This window comes from Moschus berezovskii, chromosome 5 (genome assembly GCF_049115385.1).
Source record: "Moschus berezovskii isolate FMDL1 chromosome 5, NW_MosBer_1.0, whole genome shotgun sequence".
Lineage (NCBI taxonomy): Eukaryota > Metazoa > Chordata > Mammalia > Artiodactyla > Moschidae > Moschus > Moschus berezovskii.
The window spans coordinates 92,847,666-92,867,764 of record NC_142464.1 but is presented as its reverse complement, the minus strand read 5'-3'; the positions used below and the strand labels follow the sequence as shown (position 1 = coordinate 92,867,764).

Here is a 20,099-nt window from a genome sequence, read left to right as displayed (position 1 = left end):
TGAAAAAATGTGTTTTGTCAAATGCTTTTTTTTTGGCATCAGTATATTGAGGTGACCATGCAATACTTTTTTTCATTACAAACATGCATCTCTGGTATAAATCCTATTTGATCATGATACGTAATTCTGTTTTTATGTTGCTAGTATTTTGTTGAGGGGTTTTGTTTTCTTTTGGTCTGTAGTTTTCTTGTGATCTCTTTGTGCAGTTTTGGTATCTGGATAACACTGTTTTCATAAAATGAGTTGGGAAGTGCTTTTCTGTTTTTTGGAAGAGTTGGTGAAGAAGTCATGTTAAGTCTTTGAATAGTGGTAGAATTCAGTGGTGAAATCATCTGGGCAGTTTTCTTTCTACTGATTTCTTCTCTGAGTCTTTTGAAATTGATTATTTTCTTCTTGAATCAGTGTTGGCAATTCTTGTGTTTCTAGGAATTTGTCCATTCTACTCTGGTTATCTAATTTGTTGGTATACAATTGTTTATAGTATTCTGTAACAATCCTTTTGTTTTGTTTTGATTGATGGTAGGACCTAGAGGGAGACTAGAAACTCCAAAAATAAATTATCAAAGAATACTCAGAAGTTTGTATGCTCTTTAGTTGTGTTGCAGTTTTATCCCCACAAATGATAAGAATAAGCTGGTAGACTTGAGTCAAGAAACAAAACATGGGATTTGTAAGGGAGATGTGAGAGAAGAGAATTATACAATCTAGGAATAATGTTTCTTGTTTGCATATATTTGCAGTAAGCTAACTAGTTGGCAGCTACCAAAGAGGTGAGCCTACGTTCCTCTGAACAGTACTGTTTGTCAGGAGGTGGGGTAGAGATATCAAAGAAAACAATTTCAGTTCTTTAAGGATTTTCAGCAAAAACTGTGATAGATTAACTACCTGATAGCTCAGTTGGTAAAGAATCCACCTGCAATGCAGGAGACCCCCAGTTCCATTCCTGGCTTGGGAAGATCCGCTGGAGAAGGGATAGGCTACCCATTTCAGTGTTCTTGGGCTTCCCTTGTGGCTCAGCTGGCGAAGAACCCACCTCAGTGTGGGAGACCAGGTTTCGATCCCTGGGTTGGGAGGATCCCCTGGAGAAGGAAAAGGCTTCCCACTCCAGTGTTCTGGCCTGGATAATTCCATGGACATGGGGTTGCAAAGAGTTGGACACCCCTGAGTGACTTTCACTTTCCTATATGATAAGCTGCCTGTAGGTAATTACTCCCAGTTAGTCACTTCTATCTTAGTTAGGTCAGGTCTTTATCATTTATCAGAATTTTTAAAATTAAGACTTTTAGTAGATTCTAAAATCAGATATCCTTCCTGGACTAGTTAAGTTTTAGGACCTGAACAAGATTATCAGATATTCGTCATTATTGTATTGTCTACCCACTTGTGTTATGTTTATGGAAGAACTAATTTTTGAAGAAATGTGAGCAATTACAGACTTTTCATTTTCATAGAGATACAGGAAGCTCAAAGAATCAAGATAGTATGGCTGCACAAAATGTTCATCGAAAGTCTCAAATGAGTGTATATACATGCACGACACCAGAAAAGTCTAACTTGGATTCTGGAGAGCCTGGGACTTCAGTTTTGGAAGGAAGGTATGCATGTGTCCTAAGGATAATAGGATTTACTCACTATATTTGTTACGCATTGACTGTAACAAATTACTCCCAAAGGTTCATTTTAATATTGTTAGTGCCTTGCAAACATTGTTTCACAGTTTCTGTGGTAGAAATCTGAGGGTGACTACTTCTGGCTCAGGGATTCTTATGAGGTATAACAATCAAGATATCTATCTATTTTGCAGTCCTTTGCCTGGTTAGAGCATAGAGGATCCACTTATCAAGTGGCTTGCTCACGGTTGTTATCTGGAGGCCAGAGTTTCTTTGTCATGTGGCTGTCTCCACTGGGGTATTCCATAAGGCAGCTGGCTTCCCACAAAGCAGATGATCCAAGTGAAAGTGTGACTGTGACAGAGATCATAGTCTTTTCATGACCTAGTCTTTGAAGTCTTGGATATTATTCTGTTTAGAAACAAGTCACTCAGTCTATATCATACTCAGAAGGGAGTTAGAATTGGGCTGTACCTTTTGAAAGAAGCGTTATCTAAGAATTTGTGGCTGTATGTTTAAAGAGAGCATACTCAGCGAGTAAACCAAATTACCCTACTCTCATAATATCTGAAGTAATAAACCCTTTTTCAAAATGAAGGAATGGTAAAATATAGCAGATTTTCAGACTTTAAAGGGATAACTAAGATTTCTTTACTGTTTGAGAACCCTTGACTACTAGGCCTGTCCTGGGCTCATAATAGGAGGACAAGGATCTAGGACTGGGATAAACCAAGTCATCTCTGAACAATTTTAAATTACTTGTTTTTGCTGGTAGTTTTAAAAAAAGATAAGCTGATTTATTTCTAATTTTTATTTCTAACAATTTGATTTTAATCAAAGTGTGTTACTGAGTTAACTTAAATGTGTAACTCTGAATCAAGAGTTAGTTTAAAGGTTGTAAAATTCATTGTTACTGTGTTTTAAATCAAATGTGGGATTAAATTGTAGATTTTTAGACTTTTTTTTTATGAATCAAGTAGGTATATTCTTAATGTCCTATAACATCATTACTGGTTTTATAAGAAAAAAGCCTTTTGCAGTTTTAGGAGAAAAATGACCATAAAGATAGATATATTAAATAGATATGTTACAAAAGCACAAATTTTGTGGTTTCCTTTTTTTTTTAAGTGGACCTTTTCGACTCAAGAATTATTTAACTTCTGGAAAGAATAATTCAGATGTGGATGATAATGTAGTTCAGGAAAATTTGAGTAAGTTATGATTTATTTTCTACTATCTTGATTTTTATAGCATTATGGATATGGAGTAAGGTGTGCTGTGTTTTTTTTTTTTTAATATCTTTTATTTTATTTATTTATTTGGCTGAACTGGATCTTAGTTGCAGCATGTGAACACTTAGTTGCAGCCTGTGGGATCTAGTTCCCTGACCAGGGATTGAAGTTGGGTCCCTTGCATTGGAAGCCAGACTCTTAGCCACTAACCATCAGGGAAGTCCCTGTGTTGTGTTTCATTTAAATGATCACCACTGACATTTTTATGGCAAAAATGTATTGAGTACCTACCCTTAAGAGCCTTATTTTATGGTTAGAGATTTACAACTGGGTGTGAGAGGGAGGGAGGGAAAGAGAAAGAGAAAGTGTAAGATGAGTGATAGTCCTTTCTTTGAAGTAGGACATAATAATATAATTGGCATTTAAGGTGCCTGCTCCAGTATTTTAAAATGTCAGGCTGATAAGAGTATAAATGAAGCAAGATTTGCCATATATTGATGATTACTGAAGCTAAATGTTGAAGTTTTAAAAATGCCTCTTTATAAAGAGTTTTATAATTTTTTATGCCCCTAAAGAATGTGCTTGACATATGATCTCTTATACGTTTTTTTCTTGCCTAATTCACTAATTCTTTTTCCTTTTAAATAGTTTTTTCTCCCTCTGTTTAGATTTACTTTTATTGTTTTTCTCTACTAAGTGGAATGCTTTTTATATTTATTTTTCTACTTTTTATTTGGTAAAGAGTTTGAATATTCTGGAGTTTCAGTTCAGTTCAGTCGCTCAGTCGTGTCCGACTGCTTGCGACCCCATGAATCACAGCACACCAGGCCTCCCTGTCCATCACCAACTCCCGGAGTTCACTCAAACTCATGTCCATCGAGTCAGTGATGCCATCCAGCCATCTCATTCTCTGTCGTCCCCGTCTCCTCCCACCCCCAATCCCTCCCAGCATCAGAGTCTTTTCCAGTGAGTCAACTCGTCACATGGGCCAAAGTATTGGCGTTTCAGCTTCAGCATCAGTCCTTCCAATGAACACCCAGGATTGATCTCCTTGCAGTCCAAGGGACTCTCAAGAGTCTTCTCCAGCACCACAGTTCAAAAGCATCAATTCTTCAGCGATCAGCTTTCTTCACAGTCCAACTCTCCCATCCATACATGACCATGGGAAAAACCATAGCCTTGACTAGACGGACCTTGGTTGGCAAAGTAATGTCTCTGCTTTTTAATATGCTATCTAGGTTGATCATAACTTTCCTTCCAAGGAGTAAGCGTCTTTTAATTTTCTGGCTACAATCAGCATCTGCAGTGATTTTGGAGCCCAAAACAATAAAGTCTGACACTGTTTCCACTATTTCCCCATCTATTTCCCATGAAGTAATGGGACCAGATGCCATGATCTTCGTTTTCTGAATGTTGAGCTTCAAGCCAACCTTTTCACTCTCCTCTTTCACTTTCATCAAGAGGCCTTTGAGTTCCTCTTCACTTTCTGCCATAAGGGTGGTGTCATCTGCATATCTGAGGTTATTGATATTTCTCCCGGCAATCTTGATTCCAGCTTGTGCTTCTTCCAGCCCAGCGTTCCTCATGATGTACTCTGCATGTAAGTTAAATAAGCAGGGTGACAGTATACAACCTTGACGCACCCCTTTTCCTATTTGGAACCAGTCTGTTGTTCCATGTCCAGTTCTAACTGTTGCTTCCTGACCTGCATACAGGTTTCTCAAGAGGCAGGTCAGGTGGTCTGGTATTCCCATCTCTTTCAGAATTTTCCACAGTTTCTTGTGATCCACACAGTCAAAGGCTTTGGCATAGTCAATGAAGAAGAAATAGATGTTTTTCTGGAACTCTCTTGCTTTCTCCATGATCCAGTGGATGTTGTCAATTCTGGAGTATAGTTTTAGTTAAAAAAAATTTTGTTTTAATAGTGTTTTTACTGCTGTATACTCTAAATTTCAGTGGTCATTTTTATTTGCCCCAAATTTAAAAGAGTACATTAATCAAGAGCTTGGTCTCCATAGTCAGGAACCTGGAAGTGAGTCTAGCTTTACCACTTAGCTATGTTATCTTGAGTAAGGTTTTTAAGTATTCTTAGCTTCAGCTTCCTTATTTATAAAATGGTGATACCAATTATCATCATATGAATTGATCCAAAGATGAATATACATTCTTTGCTTAGTTTCTTTTTTTAATATTTTATTTGGCTTTGTCGAGCCTTAGTTTGTGGCACGTGGGATCTTCGTTGAGTCATTGGCAAGCTTTTGTTGTGGCACATGATCTCTAGTTGTGGCCAACGGGCTCAGTAGATGGAGTGTGCAGGCTTGTTGCTTTGCAGTATGGGATGTTAGATCTCTGACCAGGGCTTGAACCTGCATCCCCTGCCTAGGAAGGCAGATTCTGAACCACTGGGTCACCAGGAAAGTCCTCTGCTTAGTTTTAATACTGATATATATGTTAAATATGCAGTTGTGTTTTTTGTTTTTTTGTTTGCAGTTTCTAGTTTTGATTCATTGTTCTAGATAACTTTGGCCTGTATTATTAATTCTTTGAATATGCTAAGAACACATAACTCATGGAAGAATTTCATAATTCTTCTGTGGATGCTTAAAAAAGATAATTCTACTTTTTGTGTGCATGCATGTGTGCTAAGTCTTTTCAGTTGTGTCTGACTCTTTGTGACTCTTTGGACTGTAGCTCACCAGGCTTCTCTGTGTGTGGATTCTCCAGGCAAGAATACTGGAGTGGGTTGCCATGCCCTCTCCCAGGGCATCTTCCTAACCCAGGGGTTGCCTTCTCTGACCTTCAGCCTGAGTCTGTCTAATACTCCTTCATGATCAGATGTGAGCCATGCATATTTGACAGAAATGATGCTTTTGTGCATCATGTTAGGAGGTATATAGTGATGACCCCAGAGAAGGCAATGGCACCCCACTCCAGTACTCTTGCCTGGAAAATCGCATGGATGGAGGAGCCTGATAGGCTGAAGTCCATGGGCTCGCGAAGAGTCAGACACGACTGAGTGACTTCAGTTTCACTTTTCACTTTCATGCATTGGAGAAGGAAATGGTGTTCTTGCCTGGAGAATCCCAGGGACAGTACAGCCTGGTGGGCTGCCATCTATGGGGTCGCACAGAGTCGGACATGACTAAAGCAACTTAGCAGCAGCAGCAGCAGCGCTGACCCATCCTCTACTGGTGATTTTAATCTTCATCACCTGTTCAAGATACTGTCTTTCAGGTTTCTGCACTCAGATAGGGTTTTTCTCTTTGGTAATTTGTATTTTGTGGAATGATATTGTGATACTATTTTAATAACTTGTCCTTTTCAAACTTCTACACCAATATTCATATCTTTTGAAAAATCCCACCTGAATTCACTAATGATGGTACCAAATTACTATTTTATATTTTCCTAATTCTTTCTCTATTAATTAGTTTGCATGTTAAACATTTATTTATTCATTATTCATTTATTTATATTATTACAGACTATTACTAGGTTCTGTTTTATTCAGTGGGTTGTAATCTTTATCATTTGTTCTGGTACTCAAATTGTGCCAGATTTGGCTAGGAGGAAGCATCCTTTCAGCTGGTCCTTGTGGTCTTTTGTCATGTTTCTTTTTTTTTTAATGTTTTTATTTTTTAGCATAAGATGTTCCAGACTCTTTTCACTGTCTCTACTCTGGAATCAGTTACTTCTCCAAAGGAACTTGGTGGAGGAATGACATTTAGAAACTTAGATCTGGGTACTAGGTTACTAGTACTGCTCATTGTTACTGGGATATTACTGCTTCTAGGCTCTCAGTGGACTGAGATAGGCAATAGAGGCACACACACACACGTACACTGTACATACATAAACATCTTTATCTATTTCTGTATTTATTCAGGCAGTCCCTGGATCCACTGCTCTTTGTTTCATTGTGCTTCACAGATTTTGCATTTTTTACAAATTGAAGTTTTATGGCAACTCCTTGTCAAACAAGTCTATTGGCACCATTTTTCCAGTGGCATTTGCTCACTTAGTGTGTCTGTTTTGATAATTCATGTGATATTTCATTATTATTATGGTGATCCATGATCAGTGGTCTTTGTTACTATTGTAAAAAATTCTGACTTACAGAGGACTCAGGATGATGTTTAGCATTTTTTAGCAATAGGTATTTAAAATACATTGACTTTTTTTAGACATAGCACTTTTACATACTTAACAGACTACATTATACTGTAAACATAATGTATTGGGAAACAAATATAGTGTATTGGGAAACAAATATTGGGGGGAAAATAGTGTAAACATAGTGTATTGGGAAGCAAAAAATTCATGTGATTCGCTTTATTGCCAAATTTGTTTCATTGCAGTTGGCTCAGTGGTAAAGAACCCGCATGCCAGTGCAGAAGATGCGAGAGATGAGGGTCCAATCCCTTGGTTGGGAAGATCCCCTGGAGAAGGAAACAGCAACCCACTCCAGTACTCTTGCCTGGAGAATTCCATGGACAGAGGAGCCTGATGGGCTACAGTCCATGGAGTCGCAGAGAGTCAGACAGGACTGAGTGACTAAGCGTGCATGCACTGGAAGCACACTCTCAATATCTCTGAGGTGTGTCTGTATTTAAAAACCATGCATGCACATCAGTATCTCCAACTCCAGTCCAACACATTTGACTTTTCCTTTTCCATTTTAATAAACCCTTTCTCAAAGATACTGAGAAGCCTGACTCCCATTATCTTCAGTATATTCGCTCATTTGCTTTGCTCCTTCTCTGGCCCCAGCAGCTGTCTCCAAGGCAAATTGCTTTAGAAAATTTCCAAGAATTACTAGCTCTCTACTTGTTCTAGTGGGAATTACATTGGAGACTGGATTTTTCTTTTTTCTTTTAGGTAATAGCTTTATTGAGATAGGGCTTCCCCTGTGGCTTTATTAAGATAGGGCTCCCTTATTAAGATATACTTCACATACCAAACAGTTAATCCATTTATAATATGTATAATTCAGTAATTTATAACTATCACCGCAGTAGATTTGGACTCCCCTGATGGCTCAGTGGTAAAGAATCTGCCTGTGGATGTAGGAGATGCAGGAAATGCGAGTTTGATCCCTGGGTCAGGAATTTCCCCTAGAGAAGGAAATGGCAACCCATTCCAGTATTCTTGCCTGGGAAATCCCATGGACAGAGGAGTCTCGATGGGCTGCAGTGCATAGGGTTGTAAAGAGGTGGGCATGACTGAGCACACAGGCAAAAAAAAAGAGCAAAAAACCAGTAAATATTAGAACATTTTCATGATCCCCGAAAGAAGCCTTCTACTCTTTAGCTGGGAATAAAGTGAAAGCTTAGACCTGCTTTTCAGGAAACGTATGCTGTATAAAAATTGTATTAAAAATCTCAGGTGGTTCATTGTATGTTCAGTGTTATAGTTTCAGATTGCTGCATAACTTACTATCCAAATCCTAGTGCCTTAGTTTAACAATTTATCTCATAGTTCTGTGGGGTGACTTAGCTGGGCAATTCTCATTTTGGCTCTTTCATGCATTTATAGTTAGATACAAGCCACTGGGACTGTAGTCATTTGAAGTGTCATCTGTAGTCATTTGAAAGGCTAGAAGTCCACAGTGACTTATTTACTTATATATTTGATACTCAACTGCTGCTGCTGCTGCTGCTAAGTCACTTCAGTCGTGTCCGACTCTGTGTGACCCCATAGACGGAAGCCCAACAGGCTCCCCCGTCTCTGGGATTCTCCAGGCAAGAACACTGGAGTGGGTTGCCATTTCCTTCTCCAATGTGTGAAAGTGAAAAGTGAAAGTGAGGTCGGGTGGCTAAAATAACTGAGGGTTGGCCAAGTATCTCTTTTCCTCTGCATGGCCTTTCCACATGGTTGTTTTGGGTTTCCTCACAGCACGGCAGTCTTGGGATAGTCAGTCTTCATAATGGTGACTGTCTTACCCCAGACTGAAGTTCCAAGAGATCCAGGTGGAACCTGAATGTCTCCTGAGGAATTAGCCTTCAAAGCCCCAGAATGTCACTTCTGCTACATTTCATTAGTCAAGCAACTCACTGAGGCCAGTTGGAGTTTCAAGGAGAAGACATTTAAACTTTGCTTGTTGATAAAAGAAAAGAATGACTGCTATGTTTAGATGCTATTTGCCACACTAAAGTTGAGAACCCTTGACCTAATTGTCACCCTGCCAACTAAATTCAATACACTTGCACTGTTTTAGAACTTTAAGAATCATAGATTGCATTATTAACTCAGCAGTTGTTCATAATCACACAAAGCATTTTTATCCACACAGTGGCTTATTTCACTTGAACTCCATAAGCAATTTAAAACCTGTTTGTTTTTGTTACTTGTAACCATTATCCTCTTAAGATATATTCATTGTAACAAAACTTGTAGACATGTTCTTCTGGCTTCATTAGCCTTTAGTCCTCAGCAGTGGAAAGCAAAGGGAGTAATAAAATGTATTGTTGGGTTGAATTTTTTTTTTTAATATTTATTCTGAAGTTGACCTAGTACATACTTTAACTCAACATGAAATTAGGAGCCATTGCTCATGATATTTCTTTTGCAATTTACAGATGATTCAAGAGGAGAAATGTCTAATTCAACATCAGAGAGCAAGATACATCACAAATTAGGTAAGATTATTTTTCCCTTAACATTTTCATATTATTATAAAACCTCTGTTTCTAAATATAATTTTTTCTCAAGTGGGGGAAATATTATTTGGATTAATTGTCAGGTAATGTAAAATTTCATATTTTGTTTCATTAATTCATGGTAAATCATCACATGCCACAGAGTTTCTTTATTGTCCGTTTATAAATCTTGTAATCTACTCACTCATTGCCCAGTAGTAGGGAGCTGATCTTACCTAATGTAAGAAGCTAGGGTAGAGAATTCTATAAAATAACTTCTGGGTAGATGGCATCCATGACTTCTCTCATGTTTTTCCAGTTCACACCTAAACAAAACAGTAACTAGGATAAGTAAGCCAGGATCTAAGGAACCCATGGAGAGGCCCACCTGGGGATTAAGATTCATGTGACCTCTTATGTTTGCAGAATTGGAGTGGCTTTTTATTTTCTCCCTATACTTAAGGCTTCTGCATTTATACTTGATGAGAACCTATAGGGATGAAGCTTTCTCTAATTGCTTCTGCCAGAACCTCACATCTTGTCAGTTAGTATTTTGTGGGTCCATGTGAAGAGAGACTGCTGTACTTCTCAATGTTTAATGCTTAGCTTCCTAGGTGGTGCAGTGGTGAAGAATCCACCTGCCAATGCAGATGATGCAAAAGATGCAGCTTCTATCTCCTGGTTGGGAAGATCCCCTGGAGTAGGAAATGTCAACCCACTCCAGTATTCTCTCCTGGAAAATGTCATGGACAGAGGAGCCTGGTGGGCTGCAGTCCATGAGGTCACAAAGAGTCAGACACAACTAAGTGCATGCGTGCACACACACACACTTGTTTGAATTGGAGTGGAATATGCTGTGAGTCAGAGTGGGCAAAGAGAAATAAAAATGTCCCTGAGAGGGTCTGCAGCAACACAAGAGAGAAAAATCAACAGTAGACAAATTCTAGTAAGCCAGAACCTTTGTAGATAAATAACAGTTTTAACAATGAAGGAAATATGAGTATTTTCAGAAATTTAGTTATATCACAGAAGGCTTTCTGGTTGCTGAAGCATAATTTTTCAGTTTAAAAAATCAGTACATCAACTGATAAATAAAGATGAATACTGTTGAGTGCTAAATTAGTAGCTGGTGTTGACATGGAAGAAGTTTATCAGAACAGAAATATAAAAGAGATTGAAACCATGAGGAAAAAATAGGCAATGTAAATAACATGGAGACAACATATGAAAAAATGCAAATAATAGAATTTTTTTATTCTATTAAAAAGAAAGAGAGAAAAAATACTACTTAAAACTTTCCTGGAATAAAATAGACTTGATCTGCAATTTGAGAGAGTTTATCAGCTGCTAGTAAAAAGTAATGAAGAATATACACCTCTAGACAGAACTGAATAAAATTCTTAAATTTCATGGATAGAGGAAAGCTTCCAGACAGAAGTTACAAATAAAGGAGGAAAAAAAAAAAGACTAGCATTATTCATCTGTGTAACTCTAGAAAAATAGCCTGCTTTCAGAAATGTATTACAATTCATGTTATAACTAACCAAGATATCTTTCCTTCTGATAACTGAATTTATTTTGCACATAATGCAAGATTATCGTCCTCCGTGGGAAATAGCCATGTAAGGTTATTTAACCAAGTAGCATATAAATCCTTCTCCAGTGTGTGAAAGTGAAAAGTGAAAGTGAAGTCGCTCAGTCGTGTCCGACCCTTCGTGACCCCACGGACTGCAGCCTACCAGGCTCCTCCATCCATGGGATTTTCTAGGCAGTAGTACTGGAGTGGCTTGCCATTGGAGAAGGAAATTGCAACACACTCCAGTGTTCTTGCCTGGAGAATCCCAGGGACGGGGAGCCTGGTGGGCTTCCGTCTATGGGGTCGCACAGAGTCAGACACGACTGAAGTGACTTAGCAGCAGCAGCAGCATATAAATCAGGACTGAGTTCCAAGAGAGGAGTTAGGAATGATTCTCAACATATGGTTAATTTAAATGATGTGTACTTATTTTCTGTTACCATGTCCCAAATTACTACAGATTTAGTGGTTTAGACAACATGTTTGTTATCCTGAGGTTTCCATGGGATAGGAGCTCAGGTACAAATTAGCGAGGTTCTCTGTTAAAGGGTTTCACAGGCTGCAGTCAAAAGTGTCAGTCTGGACCATGGTCTTATCTGAGCTCAAGATCCTCTTTCAAGCTCATGTGGTTGTTAGGAGAATTCAGGTCCTTGGAATTGTAGGGCTGAGATACCTGTTTTCTTGGTGTCTGTGAGCCATGGTCCTCTACACTTAATTTCTAGAGGTCACCTGCAGTTCCTTGCCACATGACCCTTTTCGTAGACTTTTCTCAATGTGGCAGCTTGCTTCTTCAAAGTGAGCAAGGAATAATTTTTCTCTGCTTCTGCTAGATAGTGTCTTATATATAGAATCATGATATAGTCACAGGAGTGACTTCCCATTGCTTTTGCCATATTCAGTTGAGTATATCATAGGTTCCACATGTATCCTAGGGAAGGGGTGTCTCATTGCTCACACCTGAGGGTATGTCTACTACTTAATGCTAATGCTAATATGATTGAGGATTTATACGTACTAAGTAAGAATTTTTGCAATGATAGTTTGAAATCTGCACTATCTTAACAGAACTTGGTATAACGGGGAGGAGAGTAGGAGTGACAGAGGGGTGATAAAAGTAGTCTAAAAGTTTTGTTTACTAAGTGAGAGAAGAATGAAGATAATATCTTGGTAAGGAATATAGTTTTTAATATAATCATAGAGAAATGAGTATGATTTGAATGTCAGGAATAGGAAGGTAAATTAGATTGAAAAAGCACAGTAAAACTTTGAAATGACCAAGGTTTGGAGTATGGGGAAAGAAATTGTATTCTGACCAAACCAGTGAAAAGGAGGGAAAAAAAGAATCATTGATGTAAAATAACAAGTAAATATAAAGTAAAATGGAAGGAATAAAAAGAACTATATTTGTTATACTAAATAAGCATGAATGGATTGATTTCCTCTAGTAAGATAGAGACTAATAGATTTGGTTAAACAATACAAACTGACCTATATGTTTATAAGAAACACTTAAAACAGGTTTTAAAATAAAAGATTATCAAAGAATTAAGTAGAGTAATATAAACAGAAGGAAGTAGTGATGCATTTTTAATATTAGGTGAAGTGAAATTTAAAGTTAAAAATGGGAACAGAATAAAGGACTTGACCAACCTAGATAGCATATTAAAAAATAGAGACATTACTTTGCCAACAAAGGTCCGTCTAGTCAAGACTATGGTTTTTCCAGTGGTCATGTATGGATATGAGAGTTGGACTGTGAAGAAAGCTGAGCACCGAAGAATTGATGCTTTTAAACTGTGGTGTTGGAGAAGACTCTTGAGAGTCTCTTGGACTGCAAGGAGATCCAACCAGTCCATCCTAAAGGAGATCAGTCCTGAGTGTTCATTGTAAGGACTGATGCTGAAGCTGAATCTCCAATATTCTGGCCACCTCATGCGAAGAGTTGACTCACTGGAAAAGACTCTGATGCTGGGAGGGATTGGGGGCAGGAGGAGAGGGGGCCGACAGAGAATGAGATGGCTGGATGGCATCACTGACTCGACGAACATGAGTTTGAGTGAACTCCGGGAGTTGGTGATGGACAGGGAGGCCTGGCATGCTGTGATTCATGGGGTCGCAAAGAGTCGGACATGACTGAGCGACTGAACTGAATGAATAATAAAATAAGCAATTTATGAAGAAGATAGAAAAATCATAAACTACTATGTACCAAACAGCCTAGCAACTAAAATATATAAAGAAGAAAAAAAAAGACCTGAGGAAAAGCAAGGAGATTTTAAGCAATACAGTTAGAGATTTTGATAAACTGCTTTCAGAATTGGAGAAATCCAGCAAACCAGAAATAAGAAAGAACATAGAAAGTTGGTTATATAGCCAGCAAACTTAGCATATGGAACTTTGCATTGGTCAGAGAAAATGAGTAGATAGGTGTGTATACACACAAACACATGTGTATATGACTACCCCTGATTAACACATTTCCTATTGGGAACATTTAGATGGTTTTCAATTTGACTTCTGTTTTCGGTTCCTATTATAAACAGTACTACTATGAATGGTTTTATGCCTAGATCTTTGCCTATTTTTATGAATATTTTGCAAATTCATTTTCTAAAAATGAAATTGCCACCTCAGAGTATTACAATTACAGATATTGTCAGATTGTCTTCAGTTTATATTTGTATCAGAAATATATGAGAATTTCAGTGTACCTTTAACATCAGTAACCATGAATGTTACCAAATTTTTAAATCTTTCCAATAAAGCGTCTGCCTCCAATGCGGGAAACCCGGGTTCGATCCCTGGGTCGGGAAGATCCCCTGGAGAAGGAAACGGTAACCCACTCCAGTATTCTTGCCTGGAGAATCCCATGGACGGAGAAGCCTGGTAGGCTACAGTCCATGGGGTCGCAAAGAGTCGGACACGACTGAGCGACAGAACGGAACGGAACGGAATCTACTAGTTTATTTTTTCATTGGCATTTCTTTACCAGTCCAAATATGTCTTAAAATTTGTTTCTCTAGTGTTTTGTTTAGAAGCATTCCTGTTCTAGAAAGTAATATCAGTCTTTTCACTGCAGAGTTTTATCCAACTCAACATATGTGTATATTTTTGTCTGATATCTTTTACAGTATTGCCCTCCAATACACCAAATGTTCGCAGAACTGTGAGAACACGATCAAAACCTTTGGAATACTGGCGAGGGGAACGAATAGTTTATCAGGGAAGGCCATCAGGTAAAATTTATATTTTAACATCTCAAAATAAAAAATAATAATGATAATTGCTTTAATTTATTTAGCTATGTATTGTGAAAGTCGCTCAGTCGTGTCTGACTCTTTGCGACCCCATGGACTGTAGCCCACCAGGGGATCTTCTTGACCTGAGGATCGAACCCAGGTCTCCTGCGTTGCAGGCAGAACCACCAGGGAAGCCAAGTACTATCTCACATATTTATAACATTACCTTATTTAATCATCATCCTCCAACAGTGTGACAAGAATAGGTTCAAGTCCAGGTTTCTCCGATTACTCTAGAGATGCTGATTTTTTTTCTCTTTGCTAGCAGTTTGAAGAGATTGTGTAGTTTTATAGAGTGTTCCCAGGTGTCTTTCCTAGTGGCTCAGACGGTAAAGGAATTTGTCTGCCATGCAGGAGACCCAGGTTTGATCCCTGGGTTTGGGAACATCCCCTGGAGAAGGAAATGGCAACCCATTCCAGTATTCTTGCCTGGAGAATTCACTGGACAGAGGAGCCTGGTGGGCTACATACAGTCCATGGGGTCACAAAGAGTTGGACACGACTTGTGACTAACACTTAACCCAGTGGTAAAGAATCTGCCCGCCAAAGCAGGAAACCCAAGAGATGCAGCAGGTTCAGTCTCTGATTCAAGAAGATCTCTTGGAGAAGGAAATGGCAACCTACTCCAGTATTCTTGCCTGGAAAATTCCATGGACAGAGGAGCCTGGCAAGCTAGAGTCCATGGGGTAGCAAAGAGTCAGATACAGCTGAGCATAGAGCACTTTATTTTTATACAATTCAATAAGATTTCTAATTGCATAAAATGAAACCTTAGATTAGAACATGAGAAGATTTTAACTGGCAAATATTAAATATTCCCCATTATTATTCTCATTCCATTTTCTTGTCATATTTATCTACAAAAATTATAGAGGATGGGAAAGAAAATAGTGTTATATTAAAGTTACTTCCTTTTTTTTAATCAATATTTCTGAGTCAAAGGACTAAACTGACATGTGGATTACCATAAATAGTTCATTGCTAATCTTTGTGTCCTTCATTTTTTATACCTCCACTGATGACTATTTATTTCAAGCAATAGAGATCGTTCAGTTATGTTTCATCAGTGTGTCTAGATTTAGGATAGTGGTGATGGTTTAGTTGCTAAGTTGTGTCTGACTCTTTGACCCCATGGACTGTAACCCACTAGGATCCTCTCAGTCAAGATTACTAGAGTGGGTTGCCATTTCCTTTTCCAGGGGATCTTCCTGACCCAGGGATTGAACCCGGGTCTCCTGCATTGCAGGTAGACTTTTTACTGACTGAGCCACCAGATTTAGGATAGTAGAGAGACTTAAGTGAAATTGGTTGCTATTTGCGTTGCTTGAATTAGCTGTAGAGTAGTAATAATAATGTATTCTTCTGTGCTTTGAAAGGAAATGTGCTGTATTAATGTAATAAATTTTGTTTCAAGATTTTCACTTTGCTAGGTATGATAATTTACCTTTTTTGGGGTTAAATTTCAGGAGGATTTGTGATTGGTGGAATACTGTCCCCAGACACAGTATCATCTAAAAGGAAAGCAAAAGGAAACTTGGGAAGAATCATTACAACAGCTAATAGGAAAAGAATCTGTCTTGAAAATAATGAAAGAAGTATGAACTTTTTCCTTATTTTAAATAACAGTGTTTTGAAAAATAGCTCTTTGCAGATTTTGAAATATACCTCTAAAGGCTTCAAAATATAATAGTACTTAAGGGTAAATTCTCTTTTTAATGTCTGCTTTTCTTCAGATTTTGAAAGTAAACTAATTTTATTCTTTTTAAAAAATCATTAATATCATAGTGTAAAACATTTCCACTTGGGTAAATTGCACTGTCAAATGAAGCTTATCTCTGCCATGCATCAAAGTGGTCATTGATAAACAGGAAGAAATATGCCTCTTCCATTTTCCTTTTCAACTTGTCCTTAGCTCTATTTCATACTAGATTTTTTTTTAATGGAAAAGAGTTTTAAAATACATAGTATTTCAATGGTACTTCTTTTGCAGAGAATAGATTCATGGAAAATTTGAATATACCTCTGGGAGATCCTCTGCAGCCAACAAGGGTAAAGGACCCGGAAACACGAGAGACTGTTCTTATGGGTAAGCTCAGGGTTGATTCTGAGAATGCTTAATTTAACATCTAGTGAACGACTGAGCGACTGAACTGAACTGAACTGAAGGACAAACTGTTTGCTTGAAGGCTGGCTTTTCTACTTCTCCTTTCTCTCCCCAGATCTTTGAGAGCCAAAGTCAAATAGAAAGTCTGATTCAAATAAGTAGCCTGTATGAGGACTACTGTGGGGGAAGTGATGGTTGTGGAAGTGATGGTAGACAACCTCCAGGGACATAAAGTACCATGCATTTGTCCTCTATGATACAAGTGTTGCCATCAGGAATGTTGCCTCCTCCAGTAGGATCCAGGCCTTCTTTGATCAGGAGGACACTTGGGGACAAGGGCTGTTGAGGGGGAAAGTGAAAGTCGCTCAATTGTGTCCAACTCTCTGCGACTCCATGGACTATACAGTCCATGGAATTCTTCAGGCCAGAATACTGGAGTGGGTAGCCTTTCCCTTCTCCAGGGGATCTTCCTAACCCAGGGATCGAACCCAGGTCTCCCGCATTGCAGGTGAATTCTTTACCAGCTGAGCCACAAGGGAAGCCCAAGAATACTGGAGTGGGTAGCCTATCCCTTCTCCAGTGGATCTTCCCAAGCCAGAAATTGAACTGGGGTCTCCTGCGGGCAGATTCTTTACCAACTGAATTATTAGGAAGCCTGTTTAGGGGGAATTGTAGCAAATTAACTGGCAGACTTCTGGATACACTCTTACTATGAGATCAGGTAGGGATTGTGTCTGGGTTTAGACAGCCTTTGGTGCTGTGTAGCAAGGACATCAGTCAGTCAATCAAATGTCATGTTTAAGGCTGGCATAGGGCCCTATAAGCCTCCTCCTGCACTTAACAGGTATTATAAATTTAGTTTCTAGGATACCACTGGAGGTCCCAAGAGATGGGCTATAGTGTGGTGGGGTTAAGTAGTGGACACTCAGCTATTTCCCAACCAGGCAATATTTACATACAGGAAATATTTAAGTGTTTTAACAATTGTCATGAGTGTACTAGTGAGTACTGAGGACTATTTAGCCTAAATCTAAAGATAAATATGTCGAAGCAGAGAGACAGTGTTTACACTTAAAATTTTGACTCTGTAATAGGCTCCATTGATATCTTAAGGAGCAGAGATATTTCTATATTCAGTTGTTGTTCTGGCTATAGAGGGAAAAGTACAGAGAATATTTTTTTTTAGTGAAGTGTCTTAACTGAAAACATTGCTACACTGTATTAGTAAAAAAGTTACGTTTTCAAGAATTCATTACTTTTTGTTTCATGAGCATATGTATTGTCTATATCCTGTTGTCTGTGCGAGTACAGTCAGAAGCTGATGATAAAAAATGTATTAATTACAGGTCTGGAAGAGTTTGTAAGTAAAAAGGAAATTTAAAAAATTATATAGTAATTTGGGAGCTACAGTTAGAACTCTGGTTATTTAGAACCTCTACCTGATAAATAAAGAATATTGTTACTTAATCAGTCACAAAGGTATTGGCATGATGATGATACATTTGTAGTGTGGCTATGTTATATTGAACTTTTTAAGGGTAAGGAATCTTTTCTTGTCTCTTAACTGATTTTGTTTTCCGTCTGAGTTATTAAGGGCGAAATGATAATACTGCCGTTGTTAATAATAAATAATAAAATAATATTATTAACAAAACTTACTGAATGCTTACTTTGTACCAGTGTTTTAAATACTTTATACACATTAACTCATTTGATATTCCCAACTCTAACGTAGGTAAACTATATTTATCACATTTTATACAAAAGAAAATGAGCTTGGCTCAGGTCATTCAGCTTGGAAGACAAAGATATGATGCGACTTTTCTAGGTCCAGAGTTAGTGCTCTTAATCACATCTATCTTTCTAGGACAGGTTTATGTTTTTATTTATGAGTGTGTATAAGAGACACAGGTTTGATCCCTGGTTTGAGAAGATCCCCTGGAGAAGGGAATGGCAACTTACTCCAGTATTCTTGCCTGGAGAATCCCGTGGACAGAAGAGCCTGGGGGGCTACTACAGTCCACAGGGTCGCAAAAAGTTGGTTGACTGAAGCGACTTAGCATGCTCGCACATGTATGTATATGCTATATCAATGAGCAATGTCATTGCTATTACTTTATACTTATATTAATTTTTTCCCTTTAGATCTTATAAGGCCACGAGATACATACCAATTTTGTGTTGAACATAATGAGTTGAAAGTATATAAAACATTGGATACACCATTTTTTTCTTCTGGAAAATTGATATTAGGACCACATCAAGAAAAGGGAAAGCAGCATGTAGGCCTAGATACACTGGTGAGTATATTTCTCCATATATGATATATATGTTTTGATCTTGGCACAACTCTGAGTTATTGGACGTGATGAAACATTAAAAATCTATTTTCTCAGAAATGATATTCTGTTATTATAGTACATAGGTAATTTTTTAGTTTTTTTCATCTGTTTAAAGTCAGTCAACCGAAGGCTATTTAAAAGTACTTGTTCTGTGCATAGCAGTGTAGCCTTGAGATTTAGAAGTGTAGGAAATGGTCTTAAAAGTATCTTCAAAATTAGATTTGCAAACACATCATTAGAATTTTTAGAGCTGGAGAGGATTATTAAGTCTAAGTCTCATTTCTCTAATCGTGAAGTTTAGAAATAAAGAATTTAAAAGACTTCAAAATCATGTAACTGATTAACAGCAGACCGAAGACTGGGAACTAGTTACTTCTATTTCTTGGGGCTTCCCTGGTAGCTCAGTTAGTAAAGAATCCACCTGCAATGCAGCAGACCCCTGTTGGCTTCCTGGATTCGGAAGATCCGCTAGAGAAGGGATAGGCTACCCCCTCCAGTATTCTTGGACTTCCCTGGTGGCTCAGACAGTAGAGAATCTGCCTGCAATGTGGAGACTTGGGTTCTATCCCTGGGTTAGGAAGATCCCCTGGAGAAAGGAATGGCTACCCACTCCAGTATTCTGGCCTGGAGAATTCCATGGACAGAGGAGCCTGGCAGGCTACAGTCCATGGGGTTGCAAAGAGTGGACATGACTGAGTGACTTTCACTTTCAATGTATTACTGTATATAGCAATGTTGGGCTTTCCTGGTGGCTCAGAGGTAAAGAATTGCTTGCAGTGCAGGAGATGTCTGCAGTGTGAGAGACATGAATTTGATCCCTGGGTCAGGAAGATACCCTGGAGAAGGAAATGGCAACCTGCTCCAGTGTTCTTGCCTGGAAAATCCCATGGACAAAGGAGCCTAGTGGGCTACAGTCCATGGGGGTCACAAGAGTTGGACACAACTTAGCAACTACACCACCACCACCACCACATAGTATGTAGACTCCAGATCTAAAGTATTTAAAGGTTTTCTTTAATCCAGTCTTAAAATGTTGTAGATCTCCAGGTCATATTAAAAGAGTGAAAATACATATTAAACTAACTGAAGTAATAGATAACCCCTGTGTAATCATTAAGGAACAGTTAATAATGAAAATAAGCGTTATGAAATGTCATCATTAAACTAATAGTATTAATACTATTAATAGTATTAATAAGATATGTTTTTATTCCTTTAGAAGAAAGGAATATTGAATATCTAGTAAATATTTAAAAATGTTTAACCTGTCTAACATTCAAAGGAATCCATATTAAAAA

The 20,099-nt window shown here is 38.2% G+C and overlaps 1 protein-coding gene across 1 annotated transcript in view; it reads left to right on the top strand.

Moving 5' to 3' along the window:
• Positions 1–20,099, top strand: part of CENPC (centromere protein C) — an 83,400-nt gene that overhangs the window by 57,129 nt on the left and 6,172 nt on the right. The window contains exons 11-17 of the mRNA XM_055434281.2: positions 1,452–1,595; positions 2,739–2,821; positions 9,421–9,480; positions 14,188–14,292; positions 15,822–15,950; positions 16,346–16,441; positions 18,605–18,759. Coding sequence (XP_055290256.2) covers positions 1,452–1,595; positions 2,739–2,821; positions 9,421–9,480; positions 14,188–14,292; positions 15,822–15,950; positions 16,346–16,441; positions 18,605–18,759 — 772 coding nt within the window. The remainder of the gene's footprint in view (positions 1–1,451; positions 1,596–2,738; positions 2,822–9,420; positions 9,481–14,187; positions 14,293–15,821; positions 15,951–16,345; positions 16,442–18,604; positions 18,760–20,099) is intronic.